This window comes from Lontra canadensis, unplaced genomic scaffold (assembly GCF_010015895.1).
Source record: "Lontra canadensis isolate GAN:19392208 unplaced genomic scaffold, GSC_riverotter_1.0 scaffold15, whole genome shotgun sequence".
Lineage (NCBI taxonomy): Eukaryota > Metazoa > Chordata > Mammalia > Carnivora > Mustelidae > Lontra > Lontra canadensis.
In genome coordinates this window covers 5,547,690-5,568,938 of record NW_022631009.1, presented here as the reverse complement: position 1 = coordinate 5,568,938, position 21,249 = coordinate 5,547,690, and the positions used below count along the sequence as shown (strand labels likewise).

Sequence of the window (21,249 nt, the reverse complement as noted above, 5' to 3'; positions counted from 1 at the left end):
TTATTCCTGATCTTAGAAAGCTCTGTTTTTCACCATTGAGTATGATGTTAGCTGTAAGTTTTTCATATATGACCTTTATTATGTTGAGGTATGTTCTCTACAAATCCACTTTGTTAAGAATTTTTATCATGAACAGATTTTTATTTTTGTCAGATTTTTTTTGCATCTGGTGAGATGATCCTATGATTTTTATCCTTCATTTTGTTAATGTGGTATGTTAAGTTGGTTGATTTGTGAATATTGAACCATCCTTGCATCCTTGGAATAAATGATCCTTTCTTTGAATGTATTGTTGAATTTGGTTTGTTAATATTCTGTTGAGGATTTTTACATTTCTGTTCATCAGGGATATTGTAGTTTTCTATTTATGTACTGTGTTTGTCTGGTTTTGGTATCGGGGTAATGCTGGCCTCATAGAATGTATTTGGAAGCTTTCCTTCCTCTTCTATTTTCTAGAATAGTCTGAGTTTATAGTTTATAGCTATGAACTCTATTTATTTTTAAAAGATTCTGTTTATTTATTTGATGGAGAGAGTACAGCAGGGAGAGCAACAGGCAGAGGGAGAGGGAGAAGGAGGCTTGCTGAGCAGGCGGCTCAAGGCAGGCAGGACTCGATCCCAGGACCCTGGGATCATGACCTGAGCCTCTCAGGCACCCCTAACTCTTCTTTAAATGTTTGGTAGAATTCACCTGTGAATCCATCTGCTCTGGACTTTTGTTTGTTAGTAGTTTGATTACTGATTCAATTTGTTACTAGGAATCATTCTGTTCAGATTTTCTATTTCTTCCTCATTCAGATGGAAGACTGTATGTTTCTAGGAATTTATTAATTTCTTCTAGGTTGTCCAGTTTGTTGGCATATGATTTTTCATAAGAATATTTTATTTTTTTGGTAAGAATCTTTCATAAAAATCTTTTTCTTAAAAATCTTTTACAATTCTTTGTACTTTTGTGGTATTGTTACTTCTCCTTCATTTCTGATTTTAGTTATTTGTGTTCTTTTTTTTTCTCAATGTACCTATCTCTATGTTTATTAATTTTATCTTTTCAAATTAGCTCTTGGTTTCACTGATATTTTCTGATGTTTGTTTAGTCTCTATTTCATTTATACCTGTTTTGATCTATATCACTTCCTTTCTTGTACTCCCCTTGGGCTTTGTTTTCTTTTTCTAGTTTTTTTCAGGAGTAAGGTTAAATTGCTTTGAGATTTTTGTTTCTTGAGGTAGACCTGTATTACTATAAATATTCCTCTTAGAACTGTTCTTGCTGCATCCTCAAACTTTTGGACTGTTGTATTTTCATTCTCATTTGTCTCCATGTATTTTTTGGTCTCCCCTTTGATTTCTTGGTTGATCAATTTATTGTTTAGTAGCATCTTGCTTAGATGGCATGTGTTTGTGTTTTTTCCAGGTTTTTTTCTTATAATTGATTTCTAGTTTTATACTGTTGTCTTTGGAAAAGATGAATGATAGGATTTCAGTCTCCTTAAGGTGTTCCGTGAAAGGGAGGAATATGTAAAATGACCTCTAAAGGCTAAAGGAGATGAAGACTAAAGAAGTCTGACAAATCCAGAGTGATGAAATATGGTTTATTAAGGGGACTTACGGACAGGAGCAGGTCTTCAATGGCTGCAAGACAAGTAGATCTCTGTAACCTCACCTCCCTTAACAGCCCTAGAGTCTGGGAGTACATGCTGGGGAAACACCACACCAGAGAATGTTTAAGAATAGATGTGTATCATAGTCTTATCTCTAGAGCCGATCAAGGACATTATGCCTTGATCTGGGTGTGGTGAAACAAAAAATATCAGGGTGGTGGTGAAACAAAAAGAATCAGGGTGGACGGAGCTGTATTTGAGATTTCTGGTCACAGAAAGTTCCCTGTGGTGGATTTGTCTCAGGTGGCATTAGTGTGGTTCACATATAAATTTTTTGAGACTTTTGTGGCCTAACATGATCTATCCAGGAGAATGTCCATATGTACTTGAAAAGAATGTATATTGTGTTGTTTTGGGATGGAATGTTCTATATATATATGTTATGTCCATTTGGTCTAATGTGTCACTCAAAGACCATTTCCTTATTGATTTTCTTCCTGGCAAATCTCTCCATTGTTTTGTGGAGTGTTAAAATCCTGTACTACTATTTTATTACTGTCAATTTCTCTCTTTACGTCTGTTAACTTTTGCTTTATGTATTTAGGTTCTCCCGCGATGGGTGGATAGATATTTTTTGTTATGTCCTCTTATTGGATTGTCCCTTTATCATTATGTAATGCCTTTGGTCCCTTTATCATTATGTAATGCATTATGTAATGTATTTTCTCTGATAGAAGTATTGCTACCTTGGCCTATTTTTTTTCCCCTGCTTTCACCTGTATGGTCTATCTTTTTTCATCCCTTCACTTTCCATGTGTATGTGTCTTTAGGTCTAAAGTGGGTCTTTTGTAGGTAGCATATAGATGGGTCCTGCTTTTTAAATCCATTCTCCACTCTATGTCTTTTGAATGAAACATTTAGACCAATTACATTTAAAGTAATTATTACGGCATATATACTTATTGGTGTTTTGTTGACATCTTCTGGTTGTTTTTATAGTTCTCTCTCTTCCTTTTCCCTCCCTTTGTAATTGATGGCTTTCTGCAGTGTCATGCCTGGCTTTTTTTGCGTGTATGTGTGTGTGTGTATATAACTTTTTTTTTGTCTATTATTAGTTTTGGGTTTTGGGTTACCATAAGGTTCATACATAACATTTTAAGTACATAGCAGTCTTCATTAAGTTCGTAGCTATTTAAATTCAAACATATTCTAAAATATTTTTTGCTCACCTCTCTATATTTTATATGTATGTTGTCATATTTTCTTTTTATTCATATTTTTAATATTTCTAAGTATGGAGAGTCCCTTTGACATTTCTTATAAAGCCAATTTAGTGGTGATGAACTCTTTTGACTTTTGTTTGCCTGAGAAACTCTATCTCAACCCTTCAGTTCTGAATCTTGCCAGGTCAAATATTCTTGGTTATCTTGGTTATGTAAGTTTTTTCCTCCCAGCCCTTTGAATGTATCATTCTACTCCCTTTTGGCCTGAAAAGTTTCTGCTGAAAGATTAGCAGATAGTTTTATGGGGTTTCCTTTGCATGTAACATTTTCCTTCTTACTGCTTTAAAATTTCTCTTTATCTTTAATCACTGACATTTTAATTATTATGTGTTGTAGTGTGGATCTCCTTGGATTCAACTTGTTTGGAACTCTGTTTCCTGAACAAGATGTCTTTTCTTACCTAAGGTTAGTGAAATTTTCAGCTATAATTTATTAAGTTAGTTTTCTCCTTTTTCTCTTTCTTCTGTTTCTGGGATTTCTTTCTTCTGTGTCTGGGATCACAAACATGTGAATGTTTGTTCTCTCAGTGTTGTCCCAGAAATCACTTAACATATCTGTTATGCATCTGTTCATCTACTGTTGATTCCCTCCAGTGTACTTTTCACTCAGTTTTTGTATTCTTCAGCTCCGATTCTTTTCTGTATTTTCTCTTTGTTGAAGCTCCTATTGAATTCTACCACTCTTTTCTCCACTCCAGCAAGCATCTTTAAGATCACTTAACTCTTTATCGGGCATATTGCTTATCCGATTCATTCATTTTTTTGTGAGGTTTTGTTCTGTTGTTTGGAGCGTATTTCTCTGTCTCTCCATTTGAGCTTTCTGTGTTCGTTTCTATGAATTAAGTGCAACAGTTCCCCTAAACTTCAAAGAATGGTCTTGTGTATGGTCGTCCGTAGACTGTGTGCGCCCGAAGGCTTTTACTGGCTGGCTAGAGCTGTGGCTGTTGTGGACTGAGCCTTGGAGCACTCTGTGCTGGGGCTCCCCTAGGGGGATGGCTGGAGCTGAAGTGGGCATGGGATGAACTGGTCCTGACACTCTCTGCTTAGTGAATTCTCTGGCAGGTCAGCTGAAGCTTAAATGTGTTTAAGCTAGGGAGTTCTAGGGCTCTCTGCACAAAAGTTCCCTGGTCAGGACAGGTAAAGCCGAAAAGTGGGTACTAACTGAGGGGCCCAAGTCTCTATGTGCGGAGGACACGTTGGAAGGCTAGCTGTAACCGAAGTGGGTGTAAGCCAGAGTGTTCTGGGGCTCTCTGTGCAGAGGGTGCCTTTGCAGTGTGGCTGGAGGGGGCTTTGGGGTCATCTGTACAGGGGGCACCCTGGCATGATGTAGCTAAAATGCACATGAGTCATGGTGATCGTGGGACTCTGTGCAGAGGATGTCTTGGAAGGACAGCTTAAGCTGAAGTGGGTGCATGCTGGCATGTCCTGGGATCCTCAGTGCAAGGAGTGCCATGGTGGGGCCGCTGGAGCTGAGGCTGTTATGGGCCCAGGTTTCCTGGGATGTTCTGCACAGGGGGGCACCCTGGCAGGGTGGCTGGAATCAAGGTGGGCATGGGCTGGGGGTTCCTGAGGTGCTCTGCACAGAGGGTAATCTGGTAAGGCAGCTGGAGAGACTGGGAGGTCCCACGAGTGCTCTTTGCTGCGGCTTCCCGAGAAGGGGCCTAAGCCCAAGTCATGATCAGGCGTATCCTCATGTGTGCCACCCCTGGGTGTGTTGGTGAGATGGCTGGGGTTGGTATAGACTAGGGGACTCTGCTCACTGAGGTGGCTAAGCTGGCTAGGGCACCCAGACCCTACCTCCTGAACACCCTATCAAAGTGTAGGGCAAATGTAAACCATGAAACCATGGTGCTTTCCAATCTGACTTCAGTTACAGCAGCTCCCCTGCTGTTCTGTGGAGTTCTAGAGCTGTTGTTTGTTTGTTTGTTTTAAGATTGATTTATTTGAGAGAGAAACAGGAGAAGCAGACTCCCTGCTGAGCAGGGAGCTGGATGCGGGACTTGACCCCAGGACCCCAGGATCAGGACCTGAGCTGAAGGCAGAGGCTTAACCGAATGAGTGACCCAGGTATCCCATAAGCTTTACTATATCGTAAGCATAAAGTCTTAGTGTCTTAAGGCGCTCGGTTTGGAGCAAGATAAGGCTTACAGGCCCAGGAAGGTACATTCTCAGTTGCTGAATGCCCCAGCTTGCAGTAGGCTTCTCAGACCCAGAAATTTACAGTACATGCTCACTGGCTACACTGACAGGCACGTCATAATTTGTGGGTACTTGGCAGTTACAGGGATAGATCTGTACCCCTAAGATTCCTCAGGACCAGCCATTTGTTACTTCCATTGTAATCTTAGATCTGTAACTTTGATGATGTGTATTAGAACATACTATCAAAGTTTCAGATCACGTGGCTCTTCTTTAAAAGACATACCAGTCTTTCTTTTTTTAACCTAAGACTTCTTGAAAAATTCACTTACTATTTGTATGGACGATTACTCTAGATATGGCAAACAACGGATGATGCCTCGTTAACATTTTCCTGGGGGAACACCATCAACCAACTTCTCAACAGTCCAAAATTTACAGCTTATACCACAACTTTTATTAGAAAAGTTATACATAACATAGCATCAACTATTTTCAAGAACAATATTAAACCCGATAAGCAACAAAACCAGACTAACAAAATGTGTTAACAAGAAACTAATGACCTTTCTATAATCAAACATTCAATTATCTACAAATAACTTTTTACAAAGGGAGAAAAATCCATGGTTTACAGGCACATATTGAAAATAAAGCTGCAATAGTAATTTTATACACTTACCATTCTCAAGAAACTGAATCACCAAGACAGTAATTACGAGTTCACTAATTTAAAACATTTCACATAATTTAAAATTACTGGGTATACACTGAAGTCTGAGTTTCAAAAGTGATTTTTTTTTTCCCCACAAAAGTGCCAACACTTAAGCTAGAACTTTCAGTGTGTGAGTAATTTTGCCCTAAAAAGTTAAGACATGTTCTGATAATCATAACAGTCACATAATTTCTGGTGCTACCTGGTCTGTTAATAATAAAGCCTTTATTTGGATGCTTTTCTTAAATTATAGGAAACTGGATATAGGATTGCTGTTGCAAAGCCATTAAAATAGAGTTTCAAACACAGGAGTGTGCAGCATTGGGAAAAGATCAGTACTAAAACTTATAATAAATATCAGAGAAGCCATTAGTTATTAACAGCATTGTCTGCTTAAGGGTTAAGTCAACCAGGTGTCTCATTTCCCATCAGTCTGTCCTTTTAGTTGGCATAGCAATTTCCATTTTCATGATCTGAGTACTCAAATATATCCAAACATCTTTTTAAAACTTTGATTTAGAGCTTCTGTAAAGTTATAAACGTTTTTATATTCTACTCTAAAAAGTCTACTTCTGCTCATTTTAGAGCCTCCTAAAACAAAACAACAGATTTTAGGATAGTCAGGTTCATTAAAAAGTTTCAAATGGAATGACTTACCAAAGAATATTTTAAACCAAGGCCTATCATTCTGTAGCTGAAGGGGTTTAGTTGACAGCACAATTTCACACACCCTCTTGGTCATTATGGAATTACACTTTAAAATAGTATCTCAAGAGGACAGTCTGTTATGGGCACCATCCCCCAAAACAGCTGTTAACAAGACTGCCAGTGTTACTAGTGGGAAAAGACGACTTATTTCTCTCAAAGACTCACACTTAATTGTCAAACTTTTTTTCCCTGACATGTTTTCCTTTCCAATGCGGTGATGGAGAACTATGATAAAAATCCTGATTTTCAACTGCTACTCGACATTTACATGCGCCAATATTGCACATATCTGTTCTCAAATGTTAAAATGATCTTCCGGGTCCTTGGGTGTGCCTGTTTTCTCCATCAGAACACAAACACATCCATATAAGCAGTTTCCCTTAAAGATGAAATTGATAAAATACTGGAAAAAAATGAAGAAGGCAGAGACTTTGTACAGACAAAAATCTAAATTTCCTCAAAGGGTTTTGTGTGCCCTACACATGGGGGCGATTCGTATACACTAGTGAAAGCACACTAGCTATAATGCTTCTAGCTGCTCAAATAATGTGGAACCTTGGTCCAGGTGTTGCAATGATGTCACTGTATGGTTCTTCCTGCGTCAGCTCAATAGCTTGCTGCTTTTTAAGAACCAAGAAGCTGTAGAATTTCGCTGCAGCCTGCTTTCTGTTTGTGTTTCGACATAACTCAAGCAAACTGATGGATTCAGCTCCAGTTTTAGCAAGAGCTCGCTGAAATAAAACCAAAGGAAGAATGAAATCAAAGTAATCTCACAGTAGTAAAGTGGTAATTTTAAAAAGGTGCCAATTTTGGATACCAGAAAGAGTACACTGTATATTCTGCTGGGAGTGGACTGGTATTGGGGCAAGGTATATTATGGCTTATCTAAAATCAAAGATCCAAGGAATCACATTCCTACAAAAGTGATAGTAATAGTAAAACTGAACACGTACAGTTCTAAAATTTCAACTTATTTTAAAAATCCAACTATCCTTTAACCCTATTTTGGGAAACCCTGAACAACTTGCCTGGTTTATCAGATGCTCAAAATATTTCATCTGTATCTGACTTGACAAATTTAATGATTCAACATATTAAATATGTTCAATGAAAACCAAGATGTAGACACACAAAGGTGTCCTATAAACCACCACCACAACTTCCCTTTGCAGCATAACCACAGCAAAGCATTCACCTGGATGCTCTCCAGGCTTACTCTGGGCCTACCAATTGATGTGTTAAAATACACAGTGCTGGGAAAGTAGGCTTTCTGGTCTCAGCATGTCGCTATTTTTTTAAGGGAGCGATGCTAAGTCTTTGCTGAAGTCTCAGTCAGGACTGGTACACCTACCTGAAGCCCATGAAGCATCTGCTGAGTCCTTTTGTTCCATCTTCTTTCTTCTTGATCCTGATCACCTCCGGAAGCATCTTCATCCTGAAAATGTTCCCAACACATAAAAAAGCTGACAAAAGTCGTCTATTGCAAAATGAACTACTGCCGTACGTCCTAAAACTTAAATTGCGTACTCTGAATAACAGAAAACTGTAAATCTCTTAGCACCCAGTACGAACTCTGAAGCTTGTCTTTATTAAATTACAGAAGAAAGTCTTCTGTATCGGCAAGCAAACAATTGGCTGAACATATGATTCTATACTGTTCTATAAAGGATGTGTGTGGTCTATACCACGTGGGCCCTGGACTACTGCTGGGTGATGAGCTATTGGTTACTGACTGGCCCCAGTTAAGGTAATTATGTTGGATATAAATCAACTTATGCCACTAAGCACACTGCTTATTTCCACTGAATATATCTGTATTTTTTTCCAGGAGCATGATTTTCTAGATGATTTATATTCTGACAGATCCCAATCATTGAAAAGCACAGATTAGCAGATGAATATTAAGAGAAATGGGGTATAGGGGTGCCTGGGTAACTCAGCTGGTTAAGCACCTGCCTTTGGCCCTGGTCATGGTCTCAGAGTTCTGGGATCAAGTCCCACTCGGGCTCCCTGCTCAGCAGACTGTTGTCTTCTCCCTCTCTCTGTTGTTCCCTCCACCTCTTTCTCTGTCAAATAAATAAAATCTTTTAAAGGGGGGGGGCTATAATCCATAATACTTGATTTTACTGAGCTGCCCAGCTCCCAGTGCCCTACAGGACTTGCCTTCTAAATGACTTTCTAAACTCTGAAGTTGGCATGGAGCAAGAGCTGAGATGTTTCCATACCGTGCTGGAACTACATGCCATATTTCAAAGAGCCAGGAGTTAAGGGATTCATACATAATAGAAAGCTTAACAATTTAAATACTGATTCAACACTAAGTCTGAGATAATGGCATACCTTAGACTAGAGTAGCTCTGGGGCTAAATTTTGACTTTAAAAAAAAACCCACAGTATTCCAGTAATAAATGGCTGTAAAATCTGTGGCTGCCATAATAAATTACAAATACAAATGGATACTCATGAAAATATGTACCCAGTCCACAACCTTTCGTCTTAGAAGAATTTTAAATAGATACAATGCTTCCTAGAAAATATTTTAATGTTTTATTTTACATTTAAATAAAGATCCTGAAAAAAGGAGGGCGGGGGAAGACCTTGAACAGCCAAATAAGGGCCCTGAAAAGGAAATCCATTGCAAAAGTGCCTTTATTTTAAAAAAATAAAAGCCATTCAAACCTTTACTCAATCTATTTTAGCCAAGTCACATCTCACCCCAGTCTAATGAAAACAAACCTCCTACCAATGGAAAATGGTGATCAGATTTCCAGGCACACAGTGAGATGTCAGACCAGAGGCAGATGCTAAAAAAGCAGTAAAAATTGGCCACCAAATAATAAAGTCAGCTACAATCAAGAAGTCAACTAAGAAATCAGTGAAGGGGCAGTCAGTCCTATGTCCTTCAAAAGCCCAGAAAGAAGCCAATGAGTTACAGCACAGCATAAAATTTGATGTTGTTAATAATGATCTAGATCATTAAGAATTTGGTTAAATTTTGTTTCTGTCTGAACATCTTTCATCACTGTAAAGTTCAACATCAACTACTTGGCTCCACTATGAACGTAAAAGACAACGGGCTGAAGATCAGCGTTAAACCTGGGATGGCATTTATTCCTCAAGTCTCCTTGACAGTGTTTCCTTACCTCCTCCTCTTCATCATCTTCTTTCTCCTTCTCTTTCTCCTTCTCTTTCTCTGGCAGAAGTTCTAACTCCGGAATTAACTGACAGATGTTTGGAGGCTCCTCAGGGGGCAGCTCTACAGGGGGCATTTCCACCTGCTCTACCTGCTGGGGCTTAAAGCAAGGGGAAGAAATACTGGGGTCATGCTGCTGTACCTTCTCACAATCAAAAATTGATTATATCTTGTTGTTCTTACAGAAGAATTTAATTAACAGAAGTGTTTTGTTCTTATACTTGAAGAAACCGAAGGGTTATAAAGTGTATGTGAGAAATTTGTAAATGACAAGAAAAAGTACAAACAGAAAAAAACACCCAAACTTTCTGTAGCAGCATTTTAGGGAAAACCACAGAACAGAACCAACCACTAACACAATGCAAAAAGGCTTTAACATTAAATAGCTTGTACTGTCAACCATTACTGCACGCAACTGCCCTAAGGCTATATCACAACTAAGCTTGGGCTCTAAATCAGAGCCTAGGAGCTCTTATGGCAGCAGAGTCCATTTCTTGAATTCTTCCTCTCAGGCTTAATATAAACAGCTGAGAATGTTAAAAAACAAGTTCTTCCAGGACTGTGATACTAGAGTAACCTACTTGTTACCTGTCCCCACCCCCATTCCTGAGGCATACAAAAAGATGCTCTTTGGGACAATTCTACCACCAGAGGGCATAGAAAAAATAGTTCTTAAAATTACAGAGGAATCTTCAGCCTATACCTCTTGATGGGAGGCTGAACCAAGAGCCCAAGGTTATTCTAGAAATTTAAGATTGGGAAGCCTTACACTAGACCTTACTTTCTTTGTAGTTTAGTTTTCTGACCCTAAATGAACTTCATGGTAGAAAGTCTGCATGAAGTAGCCTGATATTGCTTTACCTTTTTTTTAAGCAATTTGACAAGTATATTCTGATTAATCAGTAAGGTAGCCTAAAACTGTCTCATGCTGCAGGAACCTGCAACAGAATAGAGAGCTGGGGAATTGACCCACGCAATGGGGAAATCTTATTTCAATAATGGTTCTGGGAAAACTGGACCACTACTTTACACCATACACGAACATCAACCCAAAATGGATTAAAAACTTAAATCTAAGACCTGAAACCATAAAACAACTAGGACAGGTAAGCTCCTCAAAATAAGTATTGGTAATGATTTTTGGATTTGACAGCAAAGGCAAGAGTAAAAAATAATAAGCAAGTGGGACATGGATAGACTCGGAAGGCAGTACAGGTGAAACAGAAGACAAATATATATGGTACCACTTACGCAGAATCTAAAAAAAAAAGCAAAACTCATAAAAGCAGAGTGCAGAAGTGGTTACTAGGGGTTAGAAAGATACTTCCATTTCTAAATTCTGGGGATCTAATACACAGTATGGTGATTATAGTTAATACTATATCATATACTTGAAAGTTGCTAAGAATAGATCTTGAAAGTTCTCAACACAAGAAAAAAAATAATATGTAAAGCGACAGATGTTATACACACACACACGTTGTGAAATGATCCCACAATATCACATCATTATGTTGTACACCATAAACTAGTATGATGTTATATTTCAATTTTATCTCATTAAGACTGGAGAAAAAATATTCCATCTTGCTGACAAGGAAAACCAGTATTTTTTAAAAAAGGAACGAGGTGGGGGCGCCTGGGTGGCTCAGTGGGTTAAAGCCTCTGCCTTCAGCTCAGGTCATGATCCCAGGGTCCTGGGATCGAGCCCCGCATCAGGCTCTCAGCTCGGCAGGGAGCCTGCTTCCCTTCCTCTCTCCTCTCTCTCTGCCTACTTGTGGTCCCTTGTCTGTCAAATAAATAAATAAAATCTTAAAAAAAAAAAAAAGAACTAGGTGTTAATTAAAAAGTTTGATAGTCTATGTTGTTATTTAACTCATGACATGCTTGAAGAGATTGATAGGTTCTTTATATTGTTTTTCATCGTTATCTAAAATTGTCAGATTCACCTTGAGCTAAAATGGAACCAAGTTTAGACTCAAAGATTCCACATTAGACAAGGATGGTCACATTAGGCCACCCTGAAACAAGACTAAGAAGGCTCACACTCCTGGAATATCTTTTCTCCCTCCGGGCACAACTGTGTTCCCATCCTCGGCTGCCATTCTTTCTCTCCGGACCTATTTCTTGTCAATTTTTTCCTCAACCAAAATATTTCAAAAGGGCTCCTTAAGATAATACTATTACAAGGGATGTAAAATTCTTGATGACTGATGTGCTTACTTACAGGGATCACAGGCTCTGGATCAATTTGTCCTGCTTTTCGCTTGACTCCCTGAGGAGGTGGTGGAGGCATGGCTGACTCGTCCACGTTGGTCCTGCTGGTCTCCATCACGGACTCCTGGAGGCGGCTTGGCTCTTCCAAAATGGGCTCATCTGCAATTAGTCATTTGAAGAGACATGAATTATATGGTCTTTAACAATATTTCAGAATTTAATACTAATGCATTAAGACAAAAGTACTTTCTCTAATGAAGGAGGCCAAATAAAAATTTAACCTCTGCAAAGATTACTCAATTTGTAATAAAACACATAAAAGATGGAAAAGGGCAAAATTCTACCACCTGTAATCTAATGCAGGATAATCCTCTTAGCGGATTACTCAGCCAGTCCTAATCTTTAAACCTTTCCGAAAACAGAAAGCTATTTAACAAAGCAGTCAAATTACTTCCCTGTCTGAAAATTTGAGTATACTCCTTTGTTCCTGATTTCTCTTACTCTAGCAATATACAGGTAAATCGTAAACCAAATGCTCATTTAAACTTCCTCGGGGAACTCTTCCCATAGAACACACCGATAACATCACGCTGCTGGTGCTGCTGCTGCTGGTCCTCTCTGGGAACCTCTGGATTTTCAAATTCTTTGAGAAATTCATCCAAATTATCAGCCTCTCCTCCTTTCCTCCTCTTTCTAAGATCTTCTGGTACTAGTGGTGTAAGACAGCGTGTAAAGAGCTATTAAAAAAAAAAATCTCAATTATAAAAATAAATCACACTGAAGTCAAAAGTAAATGAAATTATCCACTGTCTTGTAACGTGAAGATAACATGAAAATTTTAAATTTTCTTGCAGTTTTCATATTCACACACTTAAAACTCCATCTAATGGAATTGTATGAAGTAGTTTTTTACATGTTTTTTCACTTAAGTATGGAAATCTTGTTAACTATCACTTTTAATAATTAATGACTGCATAATATTCCAGAGTGGAGATACACTTATCTATGTGTGTATATATCACATTTGAAACATTTTTCAATTTTTTTTTTTAAGTTTAATTGCAAGCAATGTAATGAAAATCTTCCCAGAAATGGTCTTTTCCACATTTTGATTTACTTCCAATGAGATCAGTGAGTCAAAGAAATAGTTTAAAGACTTTCTTCCAAATGATTACTATTTATTAGAAGAACAATCATATAAAGTCTACAGTAGAATCCCCTGTTTCTATGCGTATTTCAACTTCAGAATAAAAGTCTCATAGACTGCTTCGCTCAGTTCTTCACTTCAGAACCTTGTTTTGAAATAGTCTGGAACTTAAAAGTGAGCAGAAAAGGGCTTAAGGGTGAAAAGTGATTCTCATAAAGCCAGAGAATTCTTTATTGTGGAAAAAAGGAGAACCACTTCACGGTTTAGCTTTCTAGAAAGCAAGATCTAAAGACTGCAGACTTGAAGCACAGTGTACACTAAGGCAATGGTAGAGTAATTCATTATAGAGAGGTTGAAAAGGGAGAATAAGAATTAAAAACTTCAATGGCTTTTTAGTATAGAAAAAAATTCCTTCTACATCATTTAAAAATACAGGTATCAGCAGGATCTTATACTGTGATTTAATTTAAAAAACGTGCCACACATAGTTGAAAATACTTGATCAAAAATGTCAAATTTTTTTTTTAAAAGATTTTATTTATTCATTTGACAGACAGAGATCACAAGTAGGCAGAGAGAGGCAGGCAGAGAGAGAGGAGGAAGCAGGCTCCCCGCGGAGCAGAGAGCCCGATGCGGGGCCTGATCCCAGCACACTGGGATCATGACCTTAGCTGAAGGCAGAGGCTTTAACCCACTGAGCCACCCAGGAGCCCCAAAAATGTCAAATACGTTTTAAGAGTTTAGTTTTAAAAAATGGACAAATATATATAGAAAAAAAAAATTCTGCAAACTGTATTACCTTCAGTAGTCTGTTGTTCCATAAAGGCTGAGCAGGTAAGGAGAAGAGTTTTTCCACTCCCCCTGTCTCTTTCCACATCATCAATTTCTTGGTGGGTGGTGCCAGATCCAAAGTAGTAACAATATCAGAATAATCACTAAGTTGAGCTCTAATTGTCTTACTATCCAACTCTTTGACACTGTCAACAATCAGCTTCCTCTTCCTCTTGGCTTTTGTTTCTTTGACTGGAATGACAGAAGAAAATAAGGTCATTTTCCCGTGAGGCCATCATAAAACCTAGAGACCTGGTCTCATTGTATCCCTGCTTTTCTTTATACCTGGTAGAAAAGCTTTAAGAGGGAAGAGTCAGTTTTAACTGATGTTTCTGCAGTTCCATGTAGACTACAGGCTGGCATATAATAGGTACTCAATAAAAATCTGCTGAATTAATGAATATATACAGACTTTGGGCAAAAATGAGTAAAATAATGTAAAAGCCAGTATGTTTTACCCATGTAAATTTATACTGTAAATACAAAACATGTCACACTTGATTCAGATTTGGGCTCAAGTCCTGGGTTTTATGACTTCTTACACCTGAGTGACCACTAAGAAAAATTAACTTCATCTTGCTTCTCTCTTTATTTCCTCTTTACAAAGAAGTTGTAAAATACTTACGAAGTTCTCCATAAATGGTTGCAGTTACCATGATTTTTAGTGGAAAAGTTACAATTCATATATGACAGTTGGACAAGCAAATTAAGTGAAAAAAAGTCCACACCCCCTTAGATAAATGTGGAACTCCATCCTAGTTACTTATTGTATACTCATTTCTAATCCTTACTAAAACTGCTAAGTAGGTAGCATTATCTCAATTTTTTTTTTTCAAAGATTTTATTTATTTATTTGACAGACAGAGATCACAGGTAAGCAGAGAGGCAGGCAGAGAGAGGAAGGGAAGCAGGCTCCCTGCCGAGCAGAGAGCCCGACATGGGGCTTGATTCCAGGACCCTGGGATCATGACCCGAGCCGAGGGCAGAGGCTTTAATCCACTGAGCCACCCAGGCGCCCGGCATTATTTCAATTTCTTAAGATACAAGAGAGTTCCTCAAGATTTCATCCTGTCAGAAATGTTATATGCCCAAAGATTTTTCTGCATAAACTATTCAGGTAAAGACGTTATTCAGTGACAGCCTCTGCCCAACCCCTATCCTCCAGCTTTTGAGTTCCCATCCTTCTCTGAAAGTCAACGTTCTTACAACGGCCACCAAAGTCTGATCATCCTATTTTAAACAACTCAGTACAATGTATCCACCATCCTGCCTCATTTACCATTCTCTGTAATATCTGTCACATAATATGGTACATATTTACTTATACATGCTCCACTAATTAGTACTTAAGTTCCAGGAGGATAAAGACTTGTTCATTGTTAATTTAGTTTCTAAATAGAGTAGGTGCCTAGCAAACACTCTTTACAAGCAAGAAGCCCAAGTCACAATTTCTAATAATCAAATTCTAGGAGAAAACCTAAAAAGTTAGTCTTGCTCTACTTAAAAGTATTAAGTATATCTTGAATTACACTCTAATATCAAGTATAACTGAAATATAAGTATTCTGTACCCATAAACCATCTAGAAATTTTAGTTTCACATCCAAATTACACATCTTGCTTCTTTCACTGAGAAGCAGCACCCCAGTATGTTTTGCTATGTCTAAAAGAATTATAACACTGATTTAAAAATCTATCAAATTTCCAGTTAGAAAAATATTCTTAGGCTTTCCCAGATTGTAGCTCAACTATTAGACAAAATCTAGAACTTCGGAACAAACAGTCCATCTCATACTTCACTGTAAAATGTTTTCTAATGTTTTCTAATTTTTACACATGGGACCTGTTATTTGGGGAACTCCAAAAGACCAAGATAAAGGTCAGCAAAAAACCTAGTTCTATACTTCTGTATTTCAGAGCAACTTCTACAGGTATTCTCTAAGATACTTAGATTGTAACTGAAGACTATAACAGACGACTGACAAAAGGAGAAAGAAGCTTAGCGATCTATCTAAAACAAGAGTAACAGAACAGAGAAGAGCCAGAATTAAGACCTTATGTTCTGAATTTTACAAGTCAAAAAGTCTGTTTGCTCACCAGTGATATCAATAGGTTCCAGAGCAAAGGCTTCTTCCTCATTTGGAACAAGTGTTGTCTGATCAGTCATAGTTGGCATTGGTTCAACAGGATCCACTGAATCAGGACTATCAGGCCCACCCACTATAAAAACAGAAAATTTGGTTTAAAAAGGCATGCATATGTAATACATCTCCTACAAATGGGGAAAAAAAATCCCTCTGAGAAATAAAGAAACGCAGTGGTACCAGTAACAAACATTTTCTAATTATGAAGGAGGCCCTCCAGAGGTGAACCTATTGGCTAAAAAAGGGGGAGCGGTGCAGGGTTAAACATTGAAGAGAATCAGAATGATCCTAGCACTTTATTTAAGGAGATTTATAATTCACTAAGAGCTGGAACTTTCAGGTTTGGTCTTCTACATTCAGTACCTTTTTAGCTGCACACAATCATGCCCACATCACTGAACAAGGAAGCGCTTACTTGATACGTTATCATCCTCGTCCATATCATCATGCGCCGGCTGTTCTGGCAACATCACACCTGCCTCAGACAGGGCGGGGGGATCGTCAAAGATACCGCCATCATTATTACTTATAAGTTTGTCATCTGAAATAGGGAATAAAATTTAGTTAGAACTTGAAAAAGAAATGCTAGAAGAGCCAATCACTGGGAAAATCACATTAAAATCACCCAAATTTAAAAATTTGTATTCAGCTTGTGTTTTTCTTCAAGGTAGCATACAAAAGTATAATGGTATAGGGAAAACATTCTATTTTCTAGCTCACATCTCTATTTAAAATATTTAATATATGGTATCAAACACAAATGGAGCAGTTTAAGAACTAGTAAAACTTAAAACTCCGAGACAAGCACCTTTACCAAAATGCAATAATGTCGTTAACATTTTTAGGCTACAGTTGCACGAGAACTTGAATGAAATCAACCAGTCACAATCCACACATGTATACCTGAAGAAGTGCTTATAACCCAGAATTCATGACTTCTCTTAAACACAACAAATGGACAAAGAAATGTTAGAATAATCACCTTGTTGTCACCTACCTAATATACCACCATCATTTCCTTCTCCAAAATTGTCATCTTTATATTGGTCTTCATATTCTAAATGATTAATTTTCTCGTTCAGATTGCTGGTGCTCTGTTCAGGCTCTAACAGGAGGTTAGAAGCGCTAGTGCTCACTAACATGTCATCATCCTCAAAAGCACTTCCTTCTCTCATGATCTCACGATCATCCATTCCAAAGTCACCTGAACAAATTTTAGTTGTTAGTGAAAAAACACATCATAAAAGAAAACAGCTAATGATTATAATCAGAATGTCACACTTGCTAACTGAAACCTTATTTACCTTTGAGTATTAAAACATCCAGTTCAAAACTTTAAACCCATAGCATCTCTATTTTATAAACTGATTCTGGGGCATGACTAGCCCAAACACAGGACTAAAATTTAGGCTATCCTAAATATATTAAGTAAATTTAAATATGTCTATAAGTTACGTTGCATAAACATTCAGACTTAAACTTTGTTATGTGTTTTCATCAAGAAAACAATTTGGCTACCTGTTTTAAACACTGTTCAAGAAGTAGATGCGGGGGGCGCCTCGGTGGCTCAGTGGGTTTAGCCGCTGCCTTCGGCTCAGGTCATGAGATCAGGGTTCTGGGATCAAGTCCCACATTGGGCTCTCTGCTCAGCAAGGAGCCTGCTTCCCTCTCTCTCTCTCTCTCTCTCTCTCTCTCTGCCTGCCTCTCCGTCTACTTGTGATCTCTCTCTGTGAAACAAATAAATAAAATCTTAAAAAAAAAAAAAATAGTAGTAGATGGGGCACTTGGGTAGCTCAGTCAAGCATCTGCCTTCGGCTCAGGTTGTGAACCCAGAGTCCTGGGATCGGCCCTGTGTGGGGCACCCTCTGCACCCCAACCCACCCCACCTCATCCCAACCCACTCTCACAAATAAAATCTTAAAAAAACAAAACAAGGTAGGTACATACTAAAATTGTTGCCAAGTGATTAGTTTAAAAATGGGCATTATCTCAGACCTGGGACTTTTCACACAGATCCATATATAGGATCTATCACTATACGGGAAGCAGGAATAGGCAAAAAATAAACTCAAGTTTGGTGCATAAACGGAAATGACTGATGCTTAATATACTGGTAGGAAGGCAAATTCTTTTCTTGATGAAAAAGCATGAGATGAAATTTTGTCCTTCTGTCATCATGAATGTAACATATGTCTGGGTTTTCTTTTTCAAATCACTAGTTGTGCTGCAACATAATTCTAACATTACTAGCTAATAGCTAGTAATCTGTTTCTCTATTACCAAAATCATTTTCTTGTAGAATACTGATGTTCCCAACTTCTTCTCTCATGGTTATTTCTTCCACTCTACTCTGGTTCAGGCTGAACTGCTGGGCCACATCGATGTCACTTTAAAAGAATTTCAAATACATTTTCATCTCAAATTTCACTGCAATGTATATAGAAAAAAAAATCCTAATTCTCTCTACAAGGAAAAAACATACATACAAAAGTCACCATGGTTTATAAGCCTTATTTTGAAATCACTACCTAAGTAATATACTATACACAGGAAAACTTAAAAATGCACAGTCTAGGTAGGTATGGGTTTTCATCAGGGTCGTGGTGTGAACGCTGAAGTTACCCAGCTTTTCTGAGACTGTTTCTTCCTCTAACAAATTAATCTCATACTGTTTAAAAATATTAAATAAAAGACATGTAATACTAAGCAACAATGTGGAATTATCATTGGCCAAATTTAGAACACAAATGGCAAGTAAAAGTATGAGAGACTTCTGAGACATATCAACCAAATATAGTTTGGAGAATTTATAGAGATTCTAACTTAAACAAACTGAAGAAAAAAAGGCTTTTGTGTCAACTGGGGATATCTGAATGCTGACTGAATATTACATTAAGGAATTACTGTAATTTATTTTAAAGGTGGGCTGTTATTATGGATAGATTTAGAAAATTCCTTCAAAAGAGATACTGAAGTATTTACAAAGAAAGTAAGATATCTATTCTTTAAAATAATCCAGTGGGAGTTGGAAGGTGAGTTGTGGAAATACGTATGAAATAAAACTGTCAACATATCAGTAATTAAAGAAATTGGTTGATCAGTACATGGGGCTCCTAACACTAATCTTTCTACTTTTTAGCTGTTAAATTTCCGTGATGAAAACTTTTAAAGACTATATTAGAAGAGGGGGGAAAAAAAAAAGGAAAAGCGGCTAGATAGCACCTACATTAACACACACACATATATCAAAATAAATCATAAATAGGAGTCATAGATCATTTTAAGAAGCAGAGAAATTTCTCAAAAAAAAAAAAAAATGGGACCTGTTATAGAGGGTTGCTTGGTTGTCAGTTGTGCTACGAAATTACAGGCACATTCCCTGTCATATAAAGACAGCTGAGTTTTGAAGACTTAAGAAAAGGGAAACACACTACAGTATTCTGCTATAATGGCCTTCTCTGTACAACTTTCCCCTCTTAAATGTACGTCGTGACAATGACCTTTTCTTGCTCTTCAAAGAGTTATCTCTTATGTTTACTTAAAAAAAAAAAAAAGAAAAGAAATTATGGCCGAGTATAACCTAGGAAAATGATAACCAGTAGATGACTTTAATATATACCTCCAACGAAAAATCATGAAGCAATAGTTCATGTTCGCTGATTTCATTATGTAAAGCACATACCTGGAAAACTGTTTAGTCTATACAAGCTTTGGCCTAAGAATATCAGAATTCTCCTATCTTAGCTTTGTTAAAGTTGCGGTCTATACAACTTTCTTACAGAAAAAACAATTCTAGGTTATATGTTCCATATGTATACACCATCCTATTTGAAAGTTTATGCATTTTAACCTGTTAACTTGATGCCAAAATATTCCAAAGAAAACTACATGTTTGATGCAAGTAACGTTATTTGTAGACCAAGTCAACAATTAAAAGAGGGAGGGGGGACATACTCTAAGTCAGGCAGTGGCTGATCAAAGTCATGAAATTCTTCAGGTAAGGTAATAGCATTGTAAGCAGCTTCTCGATTTTCCTCAGGGAGGTCAACAACACCTGGAAAAGAAATGGTAAGCTTGAAGGTCTAATGGGTAGAGCAGAGATTATCCAGAGATCAAAGGAAGGTAAAGTCAGTACATTTATAGTCTAGAAAGACTGATAATATACGCAACGTACCACTGAAATAAAAGTACTTCTGTTTTTCTATAATCATAAGCCAAACTATTTGCTTTCCAACAACAAAGTCAAAGCACTACCTATGCATTAAAGTGATGTCTTTAAAAGGATGTATCAACAAAAAAATATTAATGACCGTTTTGTCAGTAACATGAAATCTGTAAGAAGAGGAACAACTGCAAAGGAGCACTCTCCATGTTAGAGAAGTTGTTTACTTTAGGATAGGCGGGACTGCATTGTTTTATTTCTCTATATTCTTCAAGTGGTCTATACTAAAAATGCATTGCTTTAAAAGACAAACAAAAAGCATGGTTATTTAAGCAAAATGCAGTTAGTATCCACAGGTCAGAAATCATTCGAGTATCACAGCCTCTGCCTAAACATCTTTGTTTTTTGTTTTGTTTCAAGTTTTTATTTAAATTCTAGTTAGTTAATATATAGTTTAGTATTAGTTTTAGTAGAATTTAGTGATTCATCACTTACATGTAACACTTCCATCTAAACAAGTGCCCACCTTAATAACCATCACCCATTTAGCCTACCCCACCCCCACTTCCCATCCAGCAAGCCTCACTTCATTCTCTATAATTAAGAGTCTCTTACGGTTTGCCTCCCTCTCCTTTTTTTCCTTTCCCCTCTGTTCATCTGTTTTATTTAAATTTCACATGAGTGACATCATATGGTATTTGCCCTTCTCTTACTTTGCTGAGCATAAGCTAACACTCTAGCACCATCCATGTCACTGCAAATGGCAAGATTTCATTCTTTTTGATGGCTGAGTAATACTTTATCCTGTATGTACACATATGTATATGTGTGTATGTATACACACACCTCACATCATCTTCATCCATTCATCAGTCAATGGACTTGGGCTCTTTCCATAATTTGGCTATTATCGGTGATGCCGCTATCAACATTGGGGTGCATGTGCCTCTATGAATTAGTGTTTTTGTATCCTTCTGGTAAATTCCTAGTAGTGCAATTGCTGGATCATAAGGTAGTTCTAGTTTTAATTTTTTTGAGGAACCTCCACACTGTTCTTCAGAGTGGCTACACCAGTTTGCATTCCCACCAACAGTGTACGAGGGTTCCCCTTTCTC

The 21,249-nt window shown here is 37.6% G+C and overlaps 1 protein-coding gene across 2 annotated transcripts in view; it reads right to left on the bottom strand.

The window, feature by feature from the left end:
• Positions 1-5,452: 5,452 nt before the first annotated feature.
• Positions 5,453-21,249, bottom strand: part of RAD21 (RAD21 cohesin complex component) — a 29,751-nt gene continuing 13,954 nt past the window's right edge. Inside the window, exons 3-13 of one of the 2 annotated variants that reach the window (XM_032858438.1) lie at positions 19,927-20,026; positions 18,253-18,359; positions 16,970-17,176; positions 16,388-16,513; positions 15,926-16,048; positions 13,798-14,021; positions 12,429-12,588; positions 11,862-12,010; positions 9,585-9,734; positions 7,793-7,876; positions 5,453-7,172 (exon numbers count right to left, since the gene is read on the bottom strand). In XM_032858438.1, coding sequence (XP_032714329.1) covers positions 6,981-7,172; positions 7,793-7,876; positions 9,585-9,734; positions 11,862-12,010; positions 12,429-12,588; positions 13,798-14,021; positions 15,926-16,048; positions 16,388-16,513; positions 16,970-17,176; positions 18,253-18,359; positions 19,927-20,026 — 1,622 coding nt within the window. In that variant the 3' untranslated portion in view covers positions 5,453-6,980. The remainder of the gene's footprint in view (positions 7,173-7,792; positions 7,877-9,584; positions 9,735-11,861; positions 12,011-12,428; positions 12,589-13,797; positions 14,022-15,925; positions 16,049-16,387; positions 16,514-16,969; positions 17,177-18,252; positions 18,360-19,926; positions 20,027-21,249) is intronic. The other variant, XM_032858437.1, reaches the window with a different exon arrangement.